Source organism: Sorex araneus, chromosome 1 (assembly GCF_027595985.1).
Source record: "Sorex araneus isolate mSorAra2 chromosome 1, mSorAra2.pri, whole genome shotgun sequence".
Lineage (NCBI taxonomy): Eukaryota > Metazoa > Chordata > Mammalia > Eulipotyphla > Soricidae > Sorex > Sorex araneus.
The window spans coordinates 398,876,068-398,896,090 of record NC_073302.1 but is presented as its reverse complement, the minus strand read 5'-3'; the positions used below and the strand labels follow the sequence as shown (position 1 = coordinate 398,896,090).

The following is a 20,023-nucleotide window of genomic DNA, read 5'->3' as shown; positions in this document are numbered from 1 at the left end:
GAACCTGGCAAGCTACCCAGAGTATCCCGCCCGCACGGCAGAGCCTGGTAAGCTACCTGTGGCATATTCCATATGCCAAAAACAGTAACAAGAAGTCTCACAATGGAGACGTTACTGGTGCCTGCTCAAGCAAATCGATGAACAATGGGAAGATAGTGCAGTGCTACAGTGAAGTCTTATATTAGAGAGCTTAAATAGAGCATTGTAATATACTCAGAAAATATGTGTCCTGTCTTTATCAACACCCCAGGGTTTATAAAGTGTCCAAGTGGCACACATACCATTGCTCGGTCTGAACAAAACCAAATCACCAGGGCTAAGCACTGATCTTAGCCCTCCCAAGCAGACTGCAATACAGTCAGATGTTCAATTCATTCTCATGCTCAAGTTCTTTGAACAAAATATTCATTAAGTCATTCCAGGGAATTATTGTAGATTTCCTCAAAGAAGAATATATTTATAAAATAAAATTAAGCTCAGATAATATATATATATATATATATATATATATATATATATATATATATATATTAGGGCAACAAGGCATTCTTTGGGGAGAAGGACAGAAACTAAAGTTCTGACCAAGTTTCAACTGTGAAGAATTAAATAATGAAATGTCTCGATTTTCATGTAATTGTTGCTCTTCCTATACTACACTGCCATCCTACTTTTAAAATATGGTTTTAAATATATCGATAATATTGAGATAAATGTTTCCTTCAGACAAATGAAGTCATGACAAGCAACTGCTAATTTAATTATAATTAAATTCTTTTCAGCATTTTTCATCATGTGAAAAAGTCCTGCCTTGAAACAAATATAGAAGTCAATTCAAATGGACTAAAGACCTTGCTGTTATAACTGGACTCAAAATAATACATTGAGGAAAACAGGTAGAACTCTCCATGATACTGATTTCAGAGATGTCTTCAATGATACAACTCCATTGGCAAAGAAAGTAAAAACAAAAATAAACAAATGGGAATATATCAAATTAATATATCAAGCTTTATCCTGCAAATAAAACTTTGTCTAAAGCAAAAAAGGCACCCTACTGAATGGGAGAAAACATTTGCTCATCATGCATCTGACAAAAGGCTAATACCAGGATATACAAGACATGCACAAAATTTAAAATAACAAAAAGCAAACAATACCATCATAAAATGGGGAGAAAAGGTAGGTAAACATTTTCCTAAATAAGCATAAATAATATATGATTATTTTCAGACATATGAGAAATTGTTATCAGCACTAATTATTGGGAAATATAAACCAAAGTAATAATGAGATAATTATTACTCAATAATAATAATGTTTGTGTGAATGGCCTGTATCAAAAAGATTGGAAGCAACCAGTATTGGAGAGATACAGTGAAATAGGGGCACTTATTCCCTGTTAGAGGGGATGTAGTCTAGCTTAGTCTCTTTGGATAACATAATAAGATATAAAAAATTGAAAATAGAGCTACTATATGATCTAGTAATTCCATTATTTGGCGGCTACTCAAGAACTTAAACATTAATTTAAAAAGATATATACACAACTATGTTCACTGCTGATCTGTTTACAATAGCCAGTATTTGGTAACCACTCTAGTGCCCACTAAATATGAGTGGATAAATATTCACTATACGAAAAGATGAGGTCTTCTATTTCACCACAACTTTAGGAGAACTGGGAGGTCTCAAGATAAGCAAAGTGTACCAGAAGAAATAATTCCAGATGATCTCACTCGTATTTGGTGTACACAGAAACAAAACAAGGAAATAGATACTAACAATGAAAACAAATCCTTGAAAGGGGAAGGATAGATGAGAGATGGAGAGGAGGTATAATACTGAAGCATTGTATCTAAAAAGAACAGTAGTGCAACCACAAATAAGGATACTTCAATGAACACATATAAAAATATTTAAAAGATAAAATGTTGCAGAAAAAAATGTTTCAGAACAAGAATTATTATCAGAAACAGTGTAAATATTGAATAATAAGAATATAAACAAATAGGACTATATTAAACTAAGAAGCTTCTGCACTGCAAAAGATACAGTGACCAGAATACAAAGACGATCTACGGAATGGGAAAGGATATTTACCCAATACCCATCCGATAAGGGGTTGATATCAAGGGGATATCAAGGGTATACAAGGCACTGGTTGATCTCTACAAAAATAAAACATCCAACCCCATCAAAAAATGGGGCGAAGAAATGAACAGAAATGTTCTCAAGGAAGAAATACGAATGGCTAAAAAGCACATGAAAAAATGCTCTTCATCACTAATCATCAGGGAGATGCAAATCAAAACAACTATGAGATACCACTTCACACCACAGAGACTGGCTCACATCCCAAAGAACAAAAGCAACCGCTGTTGGTGTGGATGTGGGGAGAAATGAACCCTTCTACACTGCTGGTGGGAATGCCGACAGGTTCAGCCCTTCTGGAAAACAATATGGTCACTCTCAAAAAATTAGAAATCGAGCTCTCATTTGACCCAGCAATACCACTGCTGGGAATATATCTCAAGGAGGCAAAAAAGTATAGTCAAAATGACATCTGCACTTATATGTTCATCACAGCACTGTTTACAATAGCCAGAATCTGGAAAATACCCGAATGCCCGAGAACAGATGACTGGTTAAAGAAACTTTGGTACATCTACACAATGGAATACTATGTAGCTGTCAGAAAGGATGAAGTCATGAACTTTGCATATAGCTGGATCAACATGAAAAGTATCACGCTAAATGAAATGAGTCAGAAAGAAAGAGACAGACACAGAAAAATTGCACTCATTTGTGGAATATAAAATAGAATAGTAGCAATAGTACCAGGAGGCCTTCTCCACGGCTTGGAAGCTGACCTCACATGCTGGGGGAGAGGGCAGCTCAGACAGAGAAGGGAACACCAACAAAAGTGCAGTGGAGGATCCACTCAGGATAGGAGAGGTGGGTTGAAAGCAGACTATAGATTGAACACGATAGCTACCCAGTATCTCCATTCAAACCATAACACCCAAAAGGAAAGAGAGAACACCATGGAATTTCCTATCATAGAGTGGGGGGAGGGACCCTGGAGCCATCGATACAGGAGAATGGGCAATGGTGGAGGGATGAGTACTCGAGTATTGTATGACTATAACACAGGAACAAAACTCTGTAACTGCACCCTCACAGTGACTCATTAATATAAAAAAATTAAAATTAAAATAAAAAGAAAATCAAGAGACACTCTATCAGCATATCTGGGGTACTTTTAAAGCAGTGCTTCACAGTAAATTTAGATTTTTACTACTAAATCTATTAGAATCAGTTGTCAAATCAGTGACTTAAGTTTCCCTGCTAAAAAGTTTCAAATGAAAAACACAGAAAATAGAAGGCAAAACAAACAAACAATTAATAGATAAGTAAATAGTTTGTAGAACATCAAAAGAAGAAAAAAAAACTAATTACTTAGTGATGAATAAAATTTTGTGAATAACCTCCAAACATTAATGAGAACATAAAGGAAGCAAATGTAGCTTATTAAGTTAGAAACTAAAACTAGTACAGATCCTACAGTCATACACAGTGACAATAAAATTAAAATGCTATCAAAAGCTTAGTCAATAAATTAAATACCTTATACATACAATCTAAATTTATAGCTTAGAAAGAACTCTTTTCATTATAATTCATTTTAATCAGTAATTTTTAACATTTAATCAGCTTTTACATCTTTACGTTCGTTTCAGTATACACAGTATCTCCACTTCTCTGAAATTCAGAAATCTTTTATGAAACTACATGAAATAGATATATTTTATGAAATTACAGAGTATTTTCTTTGTAAAATATTATATACTAAAATCTCTACTAGAGAAAGGAGAATATTTTCAGCAATGTTTTCCTTTTATATCCTAGAAAGTCAAAAGAGTTTCTGTCTATCATAGATCTGGTTGCCTTGATTTTATGACTCATAGATTGAAATTATTTTTTCTGGAGCAAAATAATGACAATAATTCATGAGATATGAATCAAATTACTGGATTTCTTTCAACAAAAGTTCAACACAAACCAAAAGCATTTGAATCATGATTTTATTCATTTGAAAATCTATTTGGCATTAGTAAGAAATCTGAAAACTACCAAATGTAATATCTAATTGCAATTTTCTTATCATGCAAGATTTAGCTAAGGAGAAATGTAACTAATTAATAACATCTTAAGTTCAATCTCCCATAGGACTGATGACCATCTGGTTGACCTTGTGCCAGATTAATAGGGAAAGCAAATCTGTAAATCATTGTTTCCCAAATGCTATCACTCTATCATTCTACCACAAGAAGGGTGGAAACTTGGATAAGTGAACAGATCTCTTGCTTAACACACACCTTTAAATTGACTATAATTTTTAATTGGACTATAAGACAAGCCAGTGGATTCTTTTAAAGTCTCCCCCTGAAAGAGACAGGCAAAAGACACAATTTAGAATAAAGATTTCCCAAGCTGAGAGCCAGGAGATAGAAATCATAAAGGATTATAGAGACATAAAAGACCTTTGCCTGATGTAACTTGTATCTTCTCAAAACCATCTTCTAATTACTGAATTTGTTAGTAAATTCGAAATATGAAATAAATGAAAGAGAGCATATATGTACATGTACTTTATACATAATTCATATATGCAACCTTATACAAAGTTTTATTTGATATAAAAACAACAATTTCATAAGAAGAAAAGTAAGTCAGTCTTATATTCACATATAATATAAAATTAGTATGACGCTAAATATAAGGAACTTGAGAAGACATATAAAACATATAAACCGTCAAATCTGTTAAGAAAATATAGGAAGAAACATATATTGATGAAAAAATTAAGATGTTCACAATTACTTTTACCCAAAGTACTTTTCCTATGATGACCTACCTAATATATAGTGAATTTTCCTATGGTATCTGCCCAACACAAAGTTAATCTTTTGACATTAAATTAGAAATTGTAGAACTCCCTAAAATTTTTTCTTCCCCTTGATACTTCTCCTTAAACCACTAAGCATATTGAGACTCGATTACCTGATTATTTACTTGAAAGAAAAGGACACCAGGAATGAAAGGTATTTAAGATCAAGATTTGTGCTATTTTATAAGATAAAGTTAATTTTATTCCTTAAGAGCTGATTTGAAGAACATTTTAAAACATTAGACATTTGGTATTTTAAAAGCCTATCACAACTTTTAGCCACATAGCACTTGCTGTCCTATATGATATCAAAATTTGGTATTAAAAGATTAGATATATTATATGGGTTAAGATGCATATCTTACATGCATGGAATCATTGTTTGATCACTGGAGTCACATGGTACCATGAGCACTGCCAGCTGGAGGCCTGGAGGTCTGTGAGTACTATTAGGTGGTCCTGGAGGTCCCCAAGTGCCACATGGGTGGCCTGGGTGATCCCTGACACACTGCAGACTCTGAGTACCAATCATCAAGCTCTCACACAAACATCTTAGCCCATTTAGTGAAGAAGCCTCACAGGGGCAGGTATCCAGCCTCCTGAGCACTGCCTGGGAGGCCCCCTCAAAAAAATTGTAATGGTTCATTTCAAATAAAAATATAAAGAATTATCTCTGGTGACACAGTAGTTTTGAATATTTACACGCTTTAAATTATATCTGGGTTAACATCCAAGATCTAGAAAGTATTCACAACAGAAAGCTCAACAACAAAAATTAAACAGCATCCCAAAATGGAGATGAATAGGCACTTTCCCAACAAAAACATAAAGATAGCCAACAGGCATATATTAAATGTGCTCATCTTTCATTGATGATCAGGGGAAAGCAAGTCAAAATAATATTTAGATATCATTCCACTCCAGTAAATATCACAAAGTCTAGAAACAACCTTTGCTTATGGCAGCACAAGGAGAGAACTGGTCCACAAGCCTCTTTGTGGGGGTTAGGGGGGATTGAAAGGGAGGTAAGTTGGGATCTTTAGGAGAGGGAGGTGGGATAATGGTAATGAGTGTGGTGTAGTATTATGTGCACGGGAAGCCATAATTAACAATACTGTAAATCACAGTACCTCAGTTAAAAATAAAAACTAGGGGTTGGGAGATCCAGGTGTAGCTGGGAATCAATCAAACCTGGATTACGTGGATGCTAGGCATAGTTCCTGACCTCTGTGCTATCTTTCATCCCTATCCATTTAAATTTTCTTTTATCTATAAAACGAAATGGATTGATGTTATTTATTTCACCTCATATGCAAATAATGGAAATCATATGAAAGAAGAGACATTAATAAATTGTGTGTAGAGGATATGATGACAATTCAGGGAAGGAAAAGGAATATACATAAAAATTAAAAATGGCATAATCAATTTTTGATGTAAGAGAACAGATTTATCTACTTAATCTATGAGACCATTCCATCCTATTCTTGTATATGGTGGTGGATTGTTAGGGTAAGCCCTAGGGATGCTTGGTACATTTGCAGCTCTGTGTTAGGAGGTCACATGTCAATGCTCGGAGTTGTGGTGTCTGGAATCAAAAACCAGGGGTGTCTAAATGGAAAGCAAGTGCTTTAACCTCTTAACTCTCTAGTCCATCCTACTATATTTCGAAAAAAAATATTTAAAATAGAAAATTGTGCTGCGTTATTTATTTATTTATCTATTTATTTATTTATTTATTTATTTATTTTATACATCACACTTGGCACTGCACAGGGGTTACAGGCTTTGCAGTCAGGAATTACTCCTGGCGGTGCTCTGGGGACTATATGGGATGCTGGGAATTGAACCTGGGTGGACCGCTTGCAAGGCAAACGCCCTACCTGCTGTGCTATCACTCCAGTCTCTATGCTGCTTCTTAATCCATTTTTTCTCTTCTTTTTGTTTTGTTTTAGGGACACATCCATCAGTGTTTCGGGAGCTACCCCCATTTGAAGGCTTGGGGAATCATTCACTGCAATACTTGGAGGACTCTTCAGTACTGGGAGCAAACCCAGGCTTCCCACAGGAAAAACATGAGTTCAATCCATTAAGCTTTCTGAGTGACCTTCTCTTTTTATCTCTATTAGATTTGTTACTGCATTGTTCTCAGCTATAAAATGCTTTAGCAATTAAAAGAAAAAAAAAAAGGACGATTTCGTTTTACGATTTCGTTTTTCCTTTCTTCACAACTAAACTGGAGAGCCAGGGGTTGTAAGAGAAATGCCTGGCTTAGATTCTAAGGAAGCAATTAAAAGCTCACACACTGTATGTTCTAAATAAGGCTCCTTCCGGATAGATGATGACCTTGGGGAAAGCACTTGGTGACTTAAGACTGAAGAAAAAAAAAAGAAAGAAAAGATAGCCACTGGTCTAAAAAAAAAAAATGTCAGTTATACTGCTCTCTGAAATTGAAGACAACAGAGTTTTAAAAACAGGCTGCTTTAAGAAGATCTGAGAATACATCGTTTCCCCTCCAGTGCCCCCCCCCAAAAAAAAACAAAATAAAATAAAACAGAACAAAAAGACACATAATGATACTGAAGTTTATGCAGAGACAGAGTTTAAAGAGATAATCCAAACATCAGTGATCCTGACGGGGCAGAGTGATCTTCCTGATCCATTTCTCATTCCATCTCTGTCCAATTAGTATGGATTAGTTTGTTGGCCCAGTGAATACATCCATAAGTCATTAGAACTATACACACTAAAACTCATCTTACCATTTGGAAAACCATTCCTTCAGAGGACCTTACACTCACCTTTTATGTCTGGAAATTGAAATCATACCCATTCCCCCAAGTTTCCTAGAGATAACATTTTGAACACAACAGCAACCAGAAACATATTTCCAACTGTTTTTTTAGGTCCTTTTCAGTTAAAAAGAGATAATTTGCCAATTTCAGGCACTCCTGAAAGGTACAGAAGACTCATCATTACAATAAAACATGGAGAGAGCAGTTTTGAGGCTAAGGTCCCAAATTTAAAGTGAACATTTTTAGTACTTAAACTATGTAACCTGTTCTGCTAAGAACAGCATACACAGGTGGTTCTCAACAAAAATGTACTCATGTAAAGATGAAAATTTTAGTCCTGGAGATTTTCGACATCTTCCCTGAATACACATGCAAACACTGAAGAAATCTTTTTAAAATGAGATGGTATGCTTCAAGTATTTTCATAAACAAATATAATAAAGAACTTTCTCTATGAACCATTAACATGTCACACAAACACAACCCACTAAATATTTTTAAATAGAATTTTACTGAATTTAATTATTTTTAAAATCTACTTAAAACATTTTAAGAGTATTTTCCCCAGAGTTTTTTTTCAACTTTTTTTTCAACTTACCATCAAATGTTAAATAGACTCTTGCTTGGGGCTGAGAGGATCCTTTTACACAGATGGAACAAACAAATACTCCAACCAACACAGATATTGCCCGGAATGCCATTCTTCAGATTTACAAGTTAGTAAGTATCCAAGAAGACGTACCTTTTAAAAAGAAACAAGTTTATTATATTTCATTGCACACATTAGGAACACACACACAGCAATCTAAACAGAGCACTCTATTCATAAGACAAATCTGAATTCTTACAGTCATGCAAACAATAGGAGGTGCTGTGACTTTGCTTCTCAGAGGTGGAAATTCAGATGAGTCATCTGTGCCTGGAAATTTTTGCTAAAGAAAAACTGTTTCATATTCTAGGAAAATAATGTATTAAAGCTAAATGAAACAGAAAAAAATCACTGATTTTCAAAAGAAGCCTCAATTTAATAATCTCTTTTAAAACTACACTACATTGAAATGGCTAGAGAATAGTAGCAATAGATATTTGTGAATGAAAACGTTTCTTTATTTACTGAGGGGAATAAACCCCCACAAGAACATTTATGTGTACTTACTTCTGTACCTCTTAGCTTTTTTTTTGACAAATAGTCTGTAAGTGGGATCACTATATGTAAATCTACATGTGCTCAATCCTTGATCACTAAAACCACTCAAATCAATTTTCTGCCAATTTATACAGATTATAATGCAGCCACTAAATGATGTAGATGAGGTAACCATGGACTCATGCCAAATTCTAACCAATGACCTAGTGGTGAGCAATCCAGAGAACCATGTATCTGTCAGTGCATTATTAGATAAATCAAAGTTAAAGTGGGCTGTCAAAATTACAAAAGATAAATCAGAGACAAGTATTACAGTTTCAATCTGTAGACTTAAAAATTATTGATGCGTGCTGTTAACTGTCTGAAGTGCAAAGAAGATTAGGCAAAGTTTAAATACAACTCAATGGTGCTCTACTGGTCACAATATGCAAAATAAAGCCAGGGCCATAAAAGAAATCTCATCATTTTGTGACTGCATAAATATACAATGAAAGGAGTTTAATCCTTTCATTGCATATTACACTGTATATTGTAATATACATTGTATATACACTGTATATACAATGTAGTATACATTGTATATTACACCAATGTTGACCTTCAATATTATATGGCTTCCAAATATGTTAACACTTTAGTCAATAGATCCACTAACAATTGAAAATAACGGCCTCACTAATGCAGTACACAAAGAAAAATTGAACACCGTCATTTTACGCAAGTATGTTAAGTCCATCTGGTAGGTAGTATGATGACAATTAAAAGCACCACTGTATGACTCTTTTACCTCACAGATGGACGAAACCCTAAAGATGTTTGTTTTGGTAATTTTCAAAAGAAACAGTTCCTTCCTGCTTCCACAACCTCTTCACCCTGTCATCCCTAAATTAACTTAGAAGAAAATTGATTTTATGGGTGCCTTTCACTTAGTAATTTCTCTCTAGTTTTGTTGGCTTAATAATTTAACCCCCCCCCCCAATAAAGGCTATAAATATGTCTAACCCCTGTCTCTTTATAACGCAGGCTGATGCAATTTACACTTTTCCATATTGCTATGACCAGTGTCTCCTCTGATAGGTCTCCTCAAACAGGACGAATGCCCCAAATTGAAAAGAATAAGGGAGATGAAATTGACAGGTCAAAGGAAGCAAGCGTACACAGTAATACATTCAAGCTGTCCCAGAAATTAGAAGCGATCGAAAACGAAGTGCCTTGCACTTGCCACCCCCACGTGCCTGGATTTTAAGACCCGGTTCCTTTTAACCCCCAAGACTAAGACCTGCTGCTGATCCTTTGCACATCGGCCCAGACAGTGACCACACAGATGGGGGCAAGAACTTCTGCGTCCTCTCCAGCGATCCAGCCTCGGAGAGGAAGGACCGCAACCCCCTCCTTCCCACCCTCTGCAGGTGTCCTAACCTCGAGAAACCACTCGGGGCCGGGTTCTCCGCCAGGGGAACACGTCCCGGACACACGACTTGTGCTCTTAAGCAAACGCGCAAATAGGGGGCACGGGTGACGTGTGAAAAGTCAGTCCCCCGGCCCGCCCGAAAGTTCTGGCTTGCCTCCTGGAACCATCCCACGTCCGCGGACCAGAAGGTGTTCTTCAGCTTACCGAGGTGGGGACGAGCTCAGCAAAGTCGGCAAGTGGCTCAGGGCTGGGATCCGAGAGTGTCTCAAGCCCGGGAGCCCAAGGGGAAGGAAAAAAAAAAAAAAGGAGAAATTAAAAAAAAAAAAAATCAGAGTTTCTAGCGCGCCCCCGCGGGAGGACGCTCCCAGCGCGGTCCTCCCGAGCCTTTGTAAAGGAATCCCCGGCCGGCGGCGCCGCGGCACCCGGAGCCCTTCTCCGCCGCGCTCAATCACCCGGCGCGGTGAATGGGGAGCGCTCGGGCGCGGGGGCCGGCGCGCGGTGTCGAGTTACAGCAACGCGGCGCGCGTCTCCCGCGGCCCTGCGCGCCCACGGCCCGCCACCCGCGCCGACGCCCCACCCCGAGCAGGCGCCCCCCGCGGGAGCCGCCCAGGGCGGACCTTCTCGGGGCGCGGTGCCCTCCCCGGGCCACGGCGTGCCGCGGCAAGGAGAAGGGGGACCCGCTGCACGCCTCCGCGCTTGGAACCACTTGCAAGGTTTTGTTGTTGTTGTTGTTACCGGCAGTTCTTGGAAGACTTGCACCGGCTTCGCTTGGCCGTAAATATCCAAAGTGCAAAGCAGAGTTGAGCCAGAGAAAGAGCGCTCGCATCCTTTTAAGGCGAAGAGAGGCGGATTTGAAAGGGCACGAGTCTGGTCCTTTCCCTGCAGCATTCCGCACCCCCCCCCCCAAAAAAAAAAAAAACACCCTATTGAGATAAAGCGACTTTCCTGTCGCTGAAGTGTATCCTTCTCTGAGTTACTGTTTCCTTAGGCGTTTTTCTTTAATGTCTGGAAGGGAGTCGTCTGTTGATCGCTCAGCATTGACTCATTTCCAGCATCCCCGCCCCCGCGCACCCATGCTCCCCAAACTTGATTTTATAGAGTTTGATGGAAAGAGTTTTGCAACTCTGGATCTCTATAGGTATATATATATTTTTTTCCCAGTGCTACTTTTAGGTAAACTTGAAACACTACAGCAGATTGATGTTTAGCTGAAAATTTTTTCTCCTCAACACGATGCACCAGATTCTTGATCTTCGACCCCCATAAAAAACGAGCAGGTTCTTGGCTTTGAAATTAGTGTGAGCTGTAGAGCCCAGCAGATGTCACTATTCCGAAGGAACGCGAGTTTACTGTTTCTACCCTTATCATCTTTTTTTTTTTTTTGTATAAAATAAAGCAGATCTCTCAATTCTTATCGGCTGCACTATAGATAAAATCTCCGAGAGTGCAAACTCATCTTTGGAGCTGTATGGTTGAATTACATCTCAGGAAGGAGGAAGTCATAAAGTGATTAAGATTTATCTGTTGAGTCTACGCACCTCCCATGCCCATGTACATTCTATACATGTTTCTTATTCTGCACTGCTGATATAGGAAACAAGAACAAAATTAATGGTTTAAAAATAATATTCCAGGGCTGGAGCGACAGTACAGCGGGTAGGGCGTTTGCCTTGCCCGCGGCAGACCCGGGTTCGATTAGCATCCCACATAGTCCCCCGAGCAACCCCAGGAGTAATTTCTGAGTGTATGAGCCAGGTGTAACCCCTGCACATCTCCGGGTGTGGCCCAAAGTGCAAAAAATAAAATAAAATAAAATAATAAAAATAATATTCCAGGGCCAAAATATCTTGAAGATATAACTAGCATCATATGAATGAATTCCCATTAAAACCATGTCTTCTTTTAAAATAGTACGATACTGGTAATCTATTGTGATGATTAGGGCAATAAACATATAAGCAGCTCCTTGAAGTACTTTCAGTAATGATGATCTCAGCACAAAAGAGGTTACATTGCTGAAAACTGATATAAGCAGAAATAAGCATTATGCACAGATTTGAAATCTTTCTGAAAATGATGAAGTCTTGGGTTTATATGCTGATCTCTATTATCTTCTTATGAATCTAATTCAGCATTTATAAATTATAGAGGGAGAAAAATAAACATTAGAAGAAATATTGCTATGAGAATCACAAATTCTATAATTATTGAGAAATGTGAAACCCTTATGTTCTGATTGATCTATAATTTCAGATAAGGCAGTATATGTTTATTCATTTTGTTTTTAGGGACCAAGATGAATAAATGTAAGATAAAATTGATTTCAAATGATACATTTGCTAGGAGTAGGAGGATTCCTACTAAATTCCATTTTAAAAAACTTGAAGAATTAGCCCCATCTCTCACACATACTCAAAAGGTTCTGTAAACTAAGACAAAGAATACAGATTTTATCACAGTCTATGAAACTGTGCTGTGATTCCCTCTATCTTGCCTAAATTAACTTCTCAATGCATTTACTTGCAATGGTATTTGCTTAGTACTGAGACATTTATTAATGGCCACATCTCACAATGGTCATGAAAATATTGATGGGTCAAAACCTGATTCAAGTACACGCACACAATTAGTGCACTTGTCTGAAAACTTGGGCTCTAGAGAAATTTTAAGAGTGGCGAATGATGTGCAAATAAGATTCATCTATGCTTCCATATCTCTAAACTGCTTTGGATACTAGGACATCTGAGAAAATTAACTTAGGGAAATCTGCCACACTAGTGGTCAGATTTACTTTTTTAGAATGCAGTCTTTGACTCTGACCTTACAGGTGGGAAACAGTAGGAGCCAACTAAATCAGCTAATTCAGAAATGAGAGTGAGCAAGCGAGAAGGAGAGAGAGAGAGAGACAGAGAGACAGAGAGACAGAGAGACAGAGACAGAGACAGAGAGACAGAGACAGAGAGACAGAGAGAGAGAGAGAAGAGACAATAAGTGCATCAAGAATAGTGAAACAGCTAAATGTACAGGCCACTAACTGCAAATTTTGTCCTCATCAGCATGTCATACGGTAAATATCTAAGTTAAAATACTTAGAATCATTGCCATTAAGATGGTTTAAGTATGGAAATAGAAGAAGAAAGTTATGACCATTGAATCATATGGTCTCAGGTTTTTCAATATAAGCCTTAGCAACTATTGCACTTCTTTTTTGGCCTCTCTCTTTCCTTTTAAATCACTCCTTTTTTCTATATTCTTCCTTTTCTCAAATTCCAAATGCATTCATTTGTTTAAATTTCCTGAACTGTATGTTTAGAAAGTCTCGTACTTCCAACTTTGTTTAGAACCAGCCTTACTTCTTCTTGTGTTACCATAGCTGCTTTAAGACTCAGCCGGTCAAACAGGTTTAGTCCAGAAATCTGTGTGTGGAATTGCTATCTGCATAGCTGATAGTGCTAGTATTACCTCCATTCAAGTTATTCCTTACTTTTTAATGATATTACTATATTTACATTTTTATTCGTCACCCATTGCTAATATATCATTGAGCCTTGAATTCTTTCTTATACATATACACATATATACATATAAATAAAAGCTCTGGGGTTCTCAAATTATAGAGATCCTGGCACTAAACAGGTAAGAGTAGTTTGCTTTGGAGAGAGAAAATAGTAAGAAAGATAATTTTTATTATTTGACTTTCTTTACCTTTGTCATTCTTTACCTTTGTCTTTGGAAACCAGGTGGAATTTCAGGTTCATGCAAATTACAAAAGAAAGTTCTTCAGCATTTTATAAATATATCTAAACATCTCAAACACAATAAATGGCCACATTTTCCAACTCAAAATAAGAGCACAAGTCTTCTAATAGTCACATTTATTGGCGCATCAAATATAAAAGTAAAACAGTAAAAAAATTCAGTGCCATGTCTATTAGCAATTTTAGTTTTTCTGTTCAAAAATGTCTGCACATGACAAAGTTGTAGAACAGTTGTGATCATTTTCTCAGATTTTCCTCAGGGGTAAAATGTAAACACATTATTTGTTTGTCTTAAAACATTTCATGTGAAGCTTTAGTTAGTGTGCAGTATTCTTTGAGATTACCAACTCCACTTAAACAACTGTGTATGCAAACTACATATAGATAATATATAGTTTTTGTTAACTGAGCCTAGATACACACACTCCATTTTCTTTAAAGAAAACCAAAACTGCTTTTATGGATCTATCATATTAAAATATAGTACAGTGGGTAGGATGTTTGCCTTGCATGCGGCCAACCCGGGTACGATTCCTCCGTCCCTCTCAGAGAGCCCAGCAAGCCACCAAGAGTATACCATGCTCACGGTAAAGCCTGGCAAGCTACCTATGGCATATTTGATATGCCAAAAACAGTAACAAGAAGTCTCACAGTGGGGACATTACTGGTGCCCACTCGAGCAAATCGAGGAACAATGGGGTGACAGTGACAGTGATCATATTTAAAGCTCTTTTTCGTCACCATAGGGTACAAACCCCTGTTATATCTATTTTCACTAGAGAGCCAGGAAAGTGCTATGCTAGTGGTCCTGATTATCAGAATGTTTAATGAGGCTCAAAAATAATAACCAGCTGGAGCAATGAATCAGCACTGTTAGCTATGGGTAATTGACCCTCATCTATGGCCTTTCAGCATGGTCAAAGATGCTTTTCATAGAATAGTTAGATTTTACTTCTTTCTTGTTCTCTCCTCATAGACTTCACATGGTTGAGTAGAAATTAGAGTTCTAAACTGTTTACACAACTTTTGCATCTTAGGAGAGAAATTTTCATAATGAAAATCATATAGTAAGTGCAATCTTCTATTCCAGTTATTCTATTAGATTGGGCTATGTGGTAAATTTGAAAAGCATCATCCACCTAACTTATTAATTATTTAAATCATTAAATAAATATTTAATGATTTAAAATTCCAAGTAAGATTCAATAGCTTAAAGGAAGGTATATAATACTTCTTTTTAAATAAATATGATTTATTATATAGCGCTCTCAGGGTATATTTAAATGTAATGGTTTTCTTTAATAGATTATATTCATTGAAATGAGATTATTGAAGTTTAGGTGGATATCTAATATTTAATGATAAGGATTATTTAATAGGTACTTTACAAATAATACAAGTAATATGTATGTCTATACAAATTATATGGAGATACATATCATATGTATGTATGTATGCATATGTATGTATGCAGTTCTCAGATAAGAAGGCCAATTCAGAAATCTCAGTTACTGTCTCCTACCTGTGCCCCGTTTATAGGCAATGCATTTAGATCTGGCTATTTCAGAGTCCAAGAACTTCCAGCTGTTCTCAGTTCTTGGGGTGTTAATTTAATAACCCAGTAAACAGAAATAGGGAATGTAGACCTTTGCCTTCAGGCTGCCTAGATTTTGTAAAGATTTTTTGTTTTTTCCTCTCTATACTTAACACTTTAGCTCATTTTAATTAAAAATGCAGGCAGGCATATTCATCATGAAATTATAGACAGCTTGAGAGCAGAATAATTCTCTAATCTTCTCTGTATATGTTAAATGGAATAAACATGATGCTTATTAATCATCTTTGACAAATAAGACAAATTTCAGGAAGTATGGATAGAAGAGAAGAGAGAGTCGATAATAAACTGGTTAGGTAAACTACTACATGATTATTAAACAAAAATTCATGCCAATTTTTCATCATTCACTGAAATACAGTCATAGTTATATGAACTGGTTTTATTGCCTTTAAAAATCTAACTAGTTGTGCAAGTGTAGTAAATGTCAACCGGAATGTTATACTGTGATTCAATCATATGTAACATGAAGTTCATCACTATCAGGGAAGACTAAGTCTGATTGAAAACTTCCAAGTCACAGTTTACCTATTTTGTCATTATGGTTGCTGAAGTTTTTTTATTTATTTTTTTCTAATTTATCACTGAAGTATGAAGGCTCATTCTCCCGTTTCACTGCTTATTTTCTCCCTCTTTTCCCTCCCTTCCTCCCTCCCTCTGTCTCTCCCTCCCTCTGTCCTTTCCTTCCTTCAACACTCCCTCCCTCACTGGAGGTAATCAGAGATTACTACTGGTTCTGTGCTCAGAGATCAATCTGGATGGTGCTCAGGGCCCGTTTGTGATGCCAGGGGTTGAAAATGGGTTAACCACAAGCGAAGTATGTATCATACCCACTCTACTATCTCACTGGTCTCCTTCTAGTGCGTGGTCTGGGTTAAACCATCATTTCTTCTCTCTTTCTCCCGGTACCTTAAATTTCATTTGTAGAAAATGCCTTATCATACAAGTACAATTCTTTGTTTATCCAATGTCTTCTCAAACCTCTGTCATTGTGTGCACAGTATTTCTTTCCTTACCCTTCCCACACTACCTATGTGGCAATTCTTATTCTTTGAGCTTCATCTTAGATCATTTTTCTGAAGAACACTATTTTTTTATCACAGGCAAAATCACTCTTGTCCTGGATGTTATATAAGAGTAGTAATTTTATGAATTGTAATGTCAGACAGATTTAGAATTTAACCTGATACCTGATAACTTACTGTCATTTTTATTATAATCCATTTTTAATTTTTAGCTGTTTTCTTTGTGAAAAGAGAGTTATACCGGTCACTTCTGGTTTATTGGTTAATTAGACATTATAAATGTGTTCTGATACCTTTTCTCTCACTTTTTCTTGGTGTATTTATGTCTACTTTGGATCACTTAGTATAACCTTTGTATATAAGGCCTTTGTTCATCGCAACTGCTGTAGCACAGGACATAGGAATATTAGAATTTTGTAGCTAGCAAAGAATTTAAGTCATGGAAAGGGACTGCTGGACAAACAACCTCTATTACTTAACGAAAGCTTTATTTTCAATATTTACTGGACCTAAATAAAACCTAAATAAAATACTTTGTTGTCCTTATAGTGTTAAATTTTATCACATGAAATTTCTTAAAGCTTTCTTAAGTGGCTACCTTTTAACATCCATAACTTAAGTCCCAAAGGTAATTATCTATTTTCCCCTTCAGGCCATATTTGAATCTTAATTTGAGCTTGTAAAGACTATGGGAACATTTGCCTGCCTTGATTCTTGATAATCAGCTGCGATAGGAACAGGTGGTATGAATTAATTTTTAATTTTTTTCTGATTTTGTTTTAAAGTTAAAATTCAGTAAATATGTTTTGAGTTCTCTGTTTAAAATTTAAAACAAAATTCTCAGAAGTTTTATCACATTAAACAGAAAATAAAAGCATACCAAAAAAGAAACTAGTAACATCAATTTTTGGCAGAGAAGGAAGGATTATCTATTTACAGAAATTGAATATAATTTTATTTCATCTCATATTTCACTGTAGGTTTGTTTAATTTTAGATTTTGTAAGGCAACGTCTTAATGTGATGCAACATGGACATATTTTAAGAAGTAAATTTACTAGAAAATGTTTTTTCATATTCTAATCTATAAATTCTGCTGAATTTCCTTGATTTTTAAATTCAATGTATTTGTCATTTAAGATAATCCTATATTAAAAATATAGAATATCTAATACATTAAAATAGTATAATTGTCAAAATATACTTTCCTAAAGGATTCTTTACTTAATTTAAAAGATTACTTAGCATGTTTCTCTAATGCATTCAGGCTAAAAATATCATTATGTGCCAATTTTCAGTAAACATAGGTGAATTAAACAAAGAATTATAAAATTATAAAATTCATCATCAGTGGCTGGGCTTGGAGCACAGTTGTGAAGCCCTAAGTTCTATGCACTCCCCCTTGCACCCTGGCTATCACCTATTGAATTTTTTTATATAATTTTGAATATATAATTTTGGCAGAGTCTTTTACCCCCGTGTCTGGCTGTCTTCCCCGGGGCCAGAGGGGAAGTGGTGGGCTTTATTTTCCCTCCGTGCCCCTAGCAGAGCTCCTGAGGCCGAAGACCTCCAGAGCCTAGCCACAGCCATGCTCAAGGTCCCTCTCCACATGTTTAGGACGAGCCTCATGCGTGAAGGAACTGGCAGAGGAACCCAGGTGTGTGGGACCCGGAGTTGAGACCTCCAAGCCTGCTCGGATCGGGACTGGGCCTCTTTTGCCCAGATTCCCCATTTTCCAGTAGCTAGGTGGTCACACCCAGGGAATGCCCCAGCGCCGTGAAATCCCACCAACATTCAGAGACTATAAAACCAAGCTCCTGAAAGTGCGACATCTTATAACCTAGTTCTCCCTCTGAGAGAACCTAGCAAGCTACCGAGAGTTCCCTGCCCACAAGGGAGAGTCTTGCAAACTCCTCATGGCTTATTCATATGCCAAAACCAGTAACAATGATGTATCTCATTCCCCTGAACCTGAAAGAGCCTCCAATGTGGCACCATTAGAAAGGATGAGTAAAGAGAGGCTTCTAAAATCTCAGGGCTAGGACAAATGGAGATGTTTCTGAGACCACTCGAGAAATTCGATGAAAATGATGATGAATTTTGATAGCAGTATAACTAATCAATATTTTTAATCACTTTCAAGGAACTATATAAAATATTTGAAGAAATAAGTTGCGTCTGTGAAAGAAAAGAATACTGGAATTTATTCTAATAAGTCTAATATCCCATATGAATTTAAGAAGAACTTCAACATGTAATTGCTAAACAAGAACATATTTATGCAATTTTTGTATACATTCACTAATCTTGACTATGCAAGATGCTGCATTCCCTTGTAAAGATATTTCTTTTTATCACCAGACAGTATAATTAAGTTCTCCTGTGGAGTGGATAGGTTACTTAGATGACATTTTAATGGATTTCAAGTGGACCTTGACACTAATCTTATCTTACTTATATATGACTTTCACCAGTCCATTAAGCCTATATCACTTGTTCACTCAAATTGTGTGAAACAAAGGCTTACTTTTCACTCATTTACTTTGTGCATGATGAAACAACATTAACTAATAGTATTTAATCCTTTGCAGAGTGTAGTAAGAGTACAAATTTTTATTTATGTCAGAAAATATGAGTCCATTTTCAATCTGTGCGTTTGAATTAAACATTCCATATGATGTTCTGATGTTCAGTGACAGTAATAGCCATTTCAATGAACACTACGCCATCTTTTCTTTCTCCAGTAAGGTATTTATAGACTTTCCTTATCTAACTGCTCTGTTCACTGAAATTTTTATTAAAAATGTTGACCATATTTCTTTTTGTAAAATAAAAGCTAAATAAAGAGTAAATAAAACAGCAATAATACTCATAAAATGACAAAAACTATCAAACAATCCCATCATTAAATGGGGAGAGCTGCTGAGCAGATAATTCCCCAAAGAAGACATACAGATGCCAATAGGTATATGAAAAAAATGTTCTTTATTGCTTCTATGAAGGAAATTAAAATCAATCAAAATAATGCAACATCACTTCACACCAGTAAAAATGTCATTTTTTCTGCCTTTTGGGTCACAGCCAGCGATGCTCAGGGCTTACTCCTGGCTCTGCACTGAGGAATTACACCTGTTGGTGCTCAGTGGACCAGATGAGATGCTGGGGATGAAACCCACGTCGGCCACGTGCAAAGCAAACACCCTCCCTACTGTGCTATCGCTCTAGCCCCACAAATGCCTTAAATTAAAGGGAGTAGGAACAACCTGTGTTAGTGGGGTGTGACGAGAAAGAAGTTCTTGATTATTGCTGAGCATGCTGTCTG

General features: G+C 36.5%; 1 protein-coding gene across 1 annotated transcript in view; it reads right to left on the bottom strand.

Annotated features, from left to right (window-relative positions):
- The window catches only part of SEMA3C (semaphorin 3C), a 182,749-nt gene extending 171,779 nt beyond the window's left edge, over positions 1 to 10,970 (bottom strand). The window contains exons 1-2 of the mRNA XM_055134964.1: positions 10,509 to 10,970; positions 8,345 to 8,488 (exon numbers count right to left, since the gene is read on the bottom strand). Of these exons, the coding sequence (XP_054990939.1) occupies positions 8,345 to 8,447 (103 nt within the window). The 5' untranslated portion in view covers positions 8,448 to 8,488; positions 10,509 to 10,970. The remainder of the gene's footprint in view (positions 1 to 8,344; positions 8,489 to 10,508) is intronic.
- Positions 10,971 to 20,023: the final 9,053 nt, after the last annotated feature.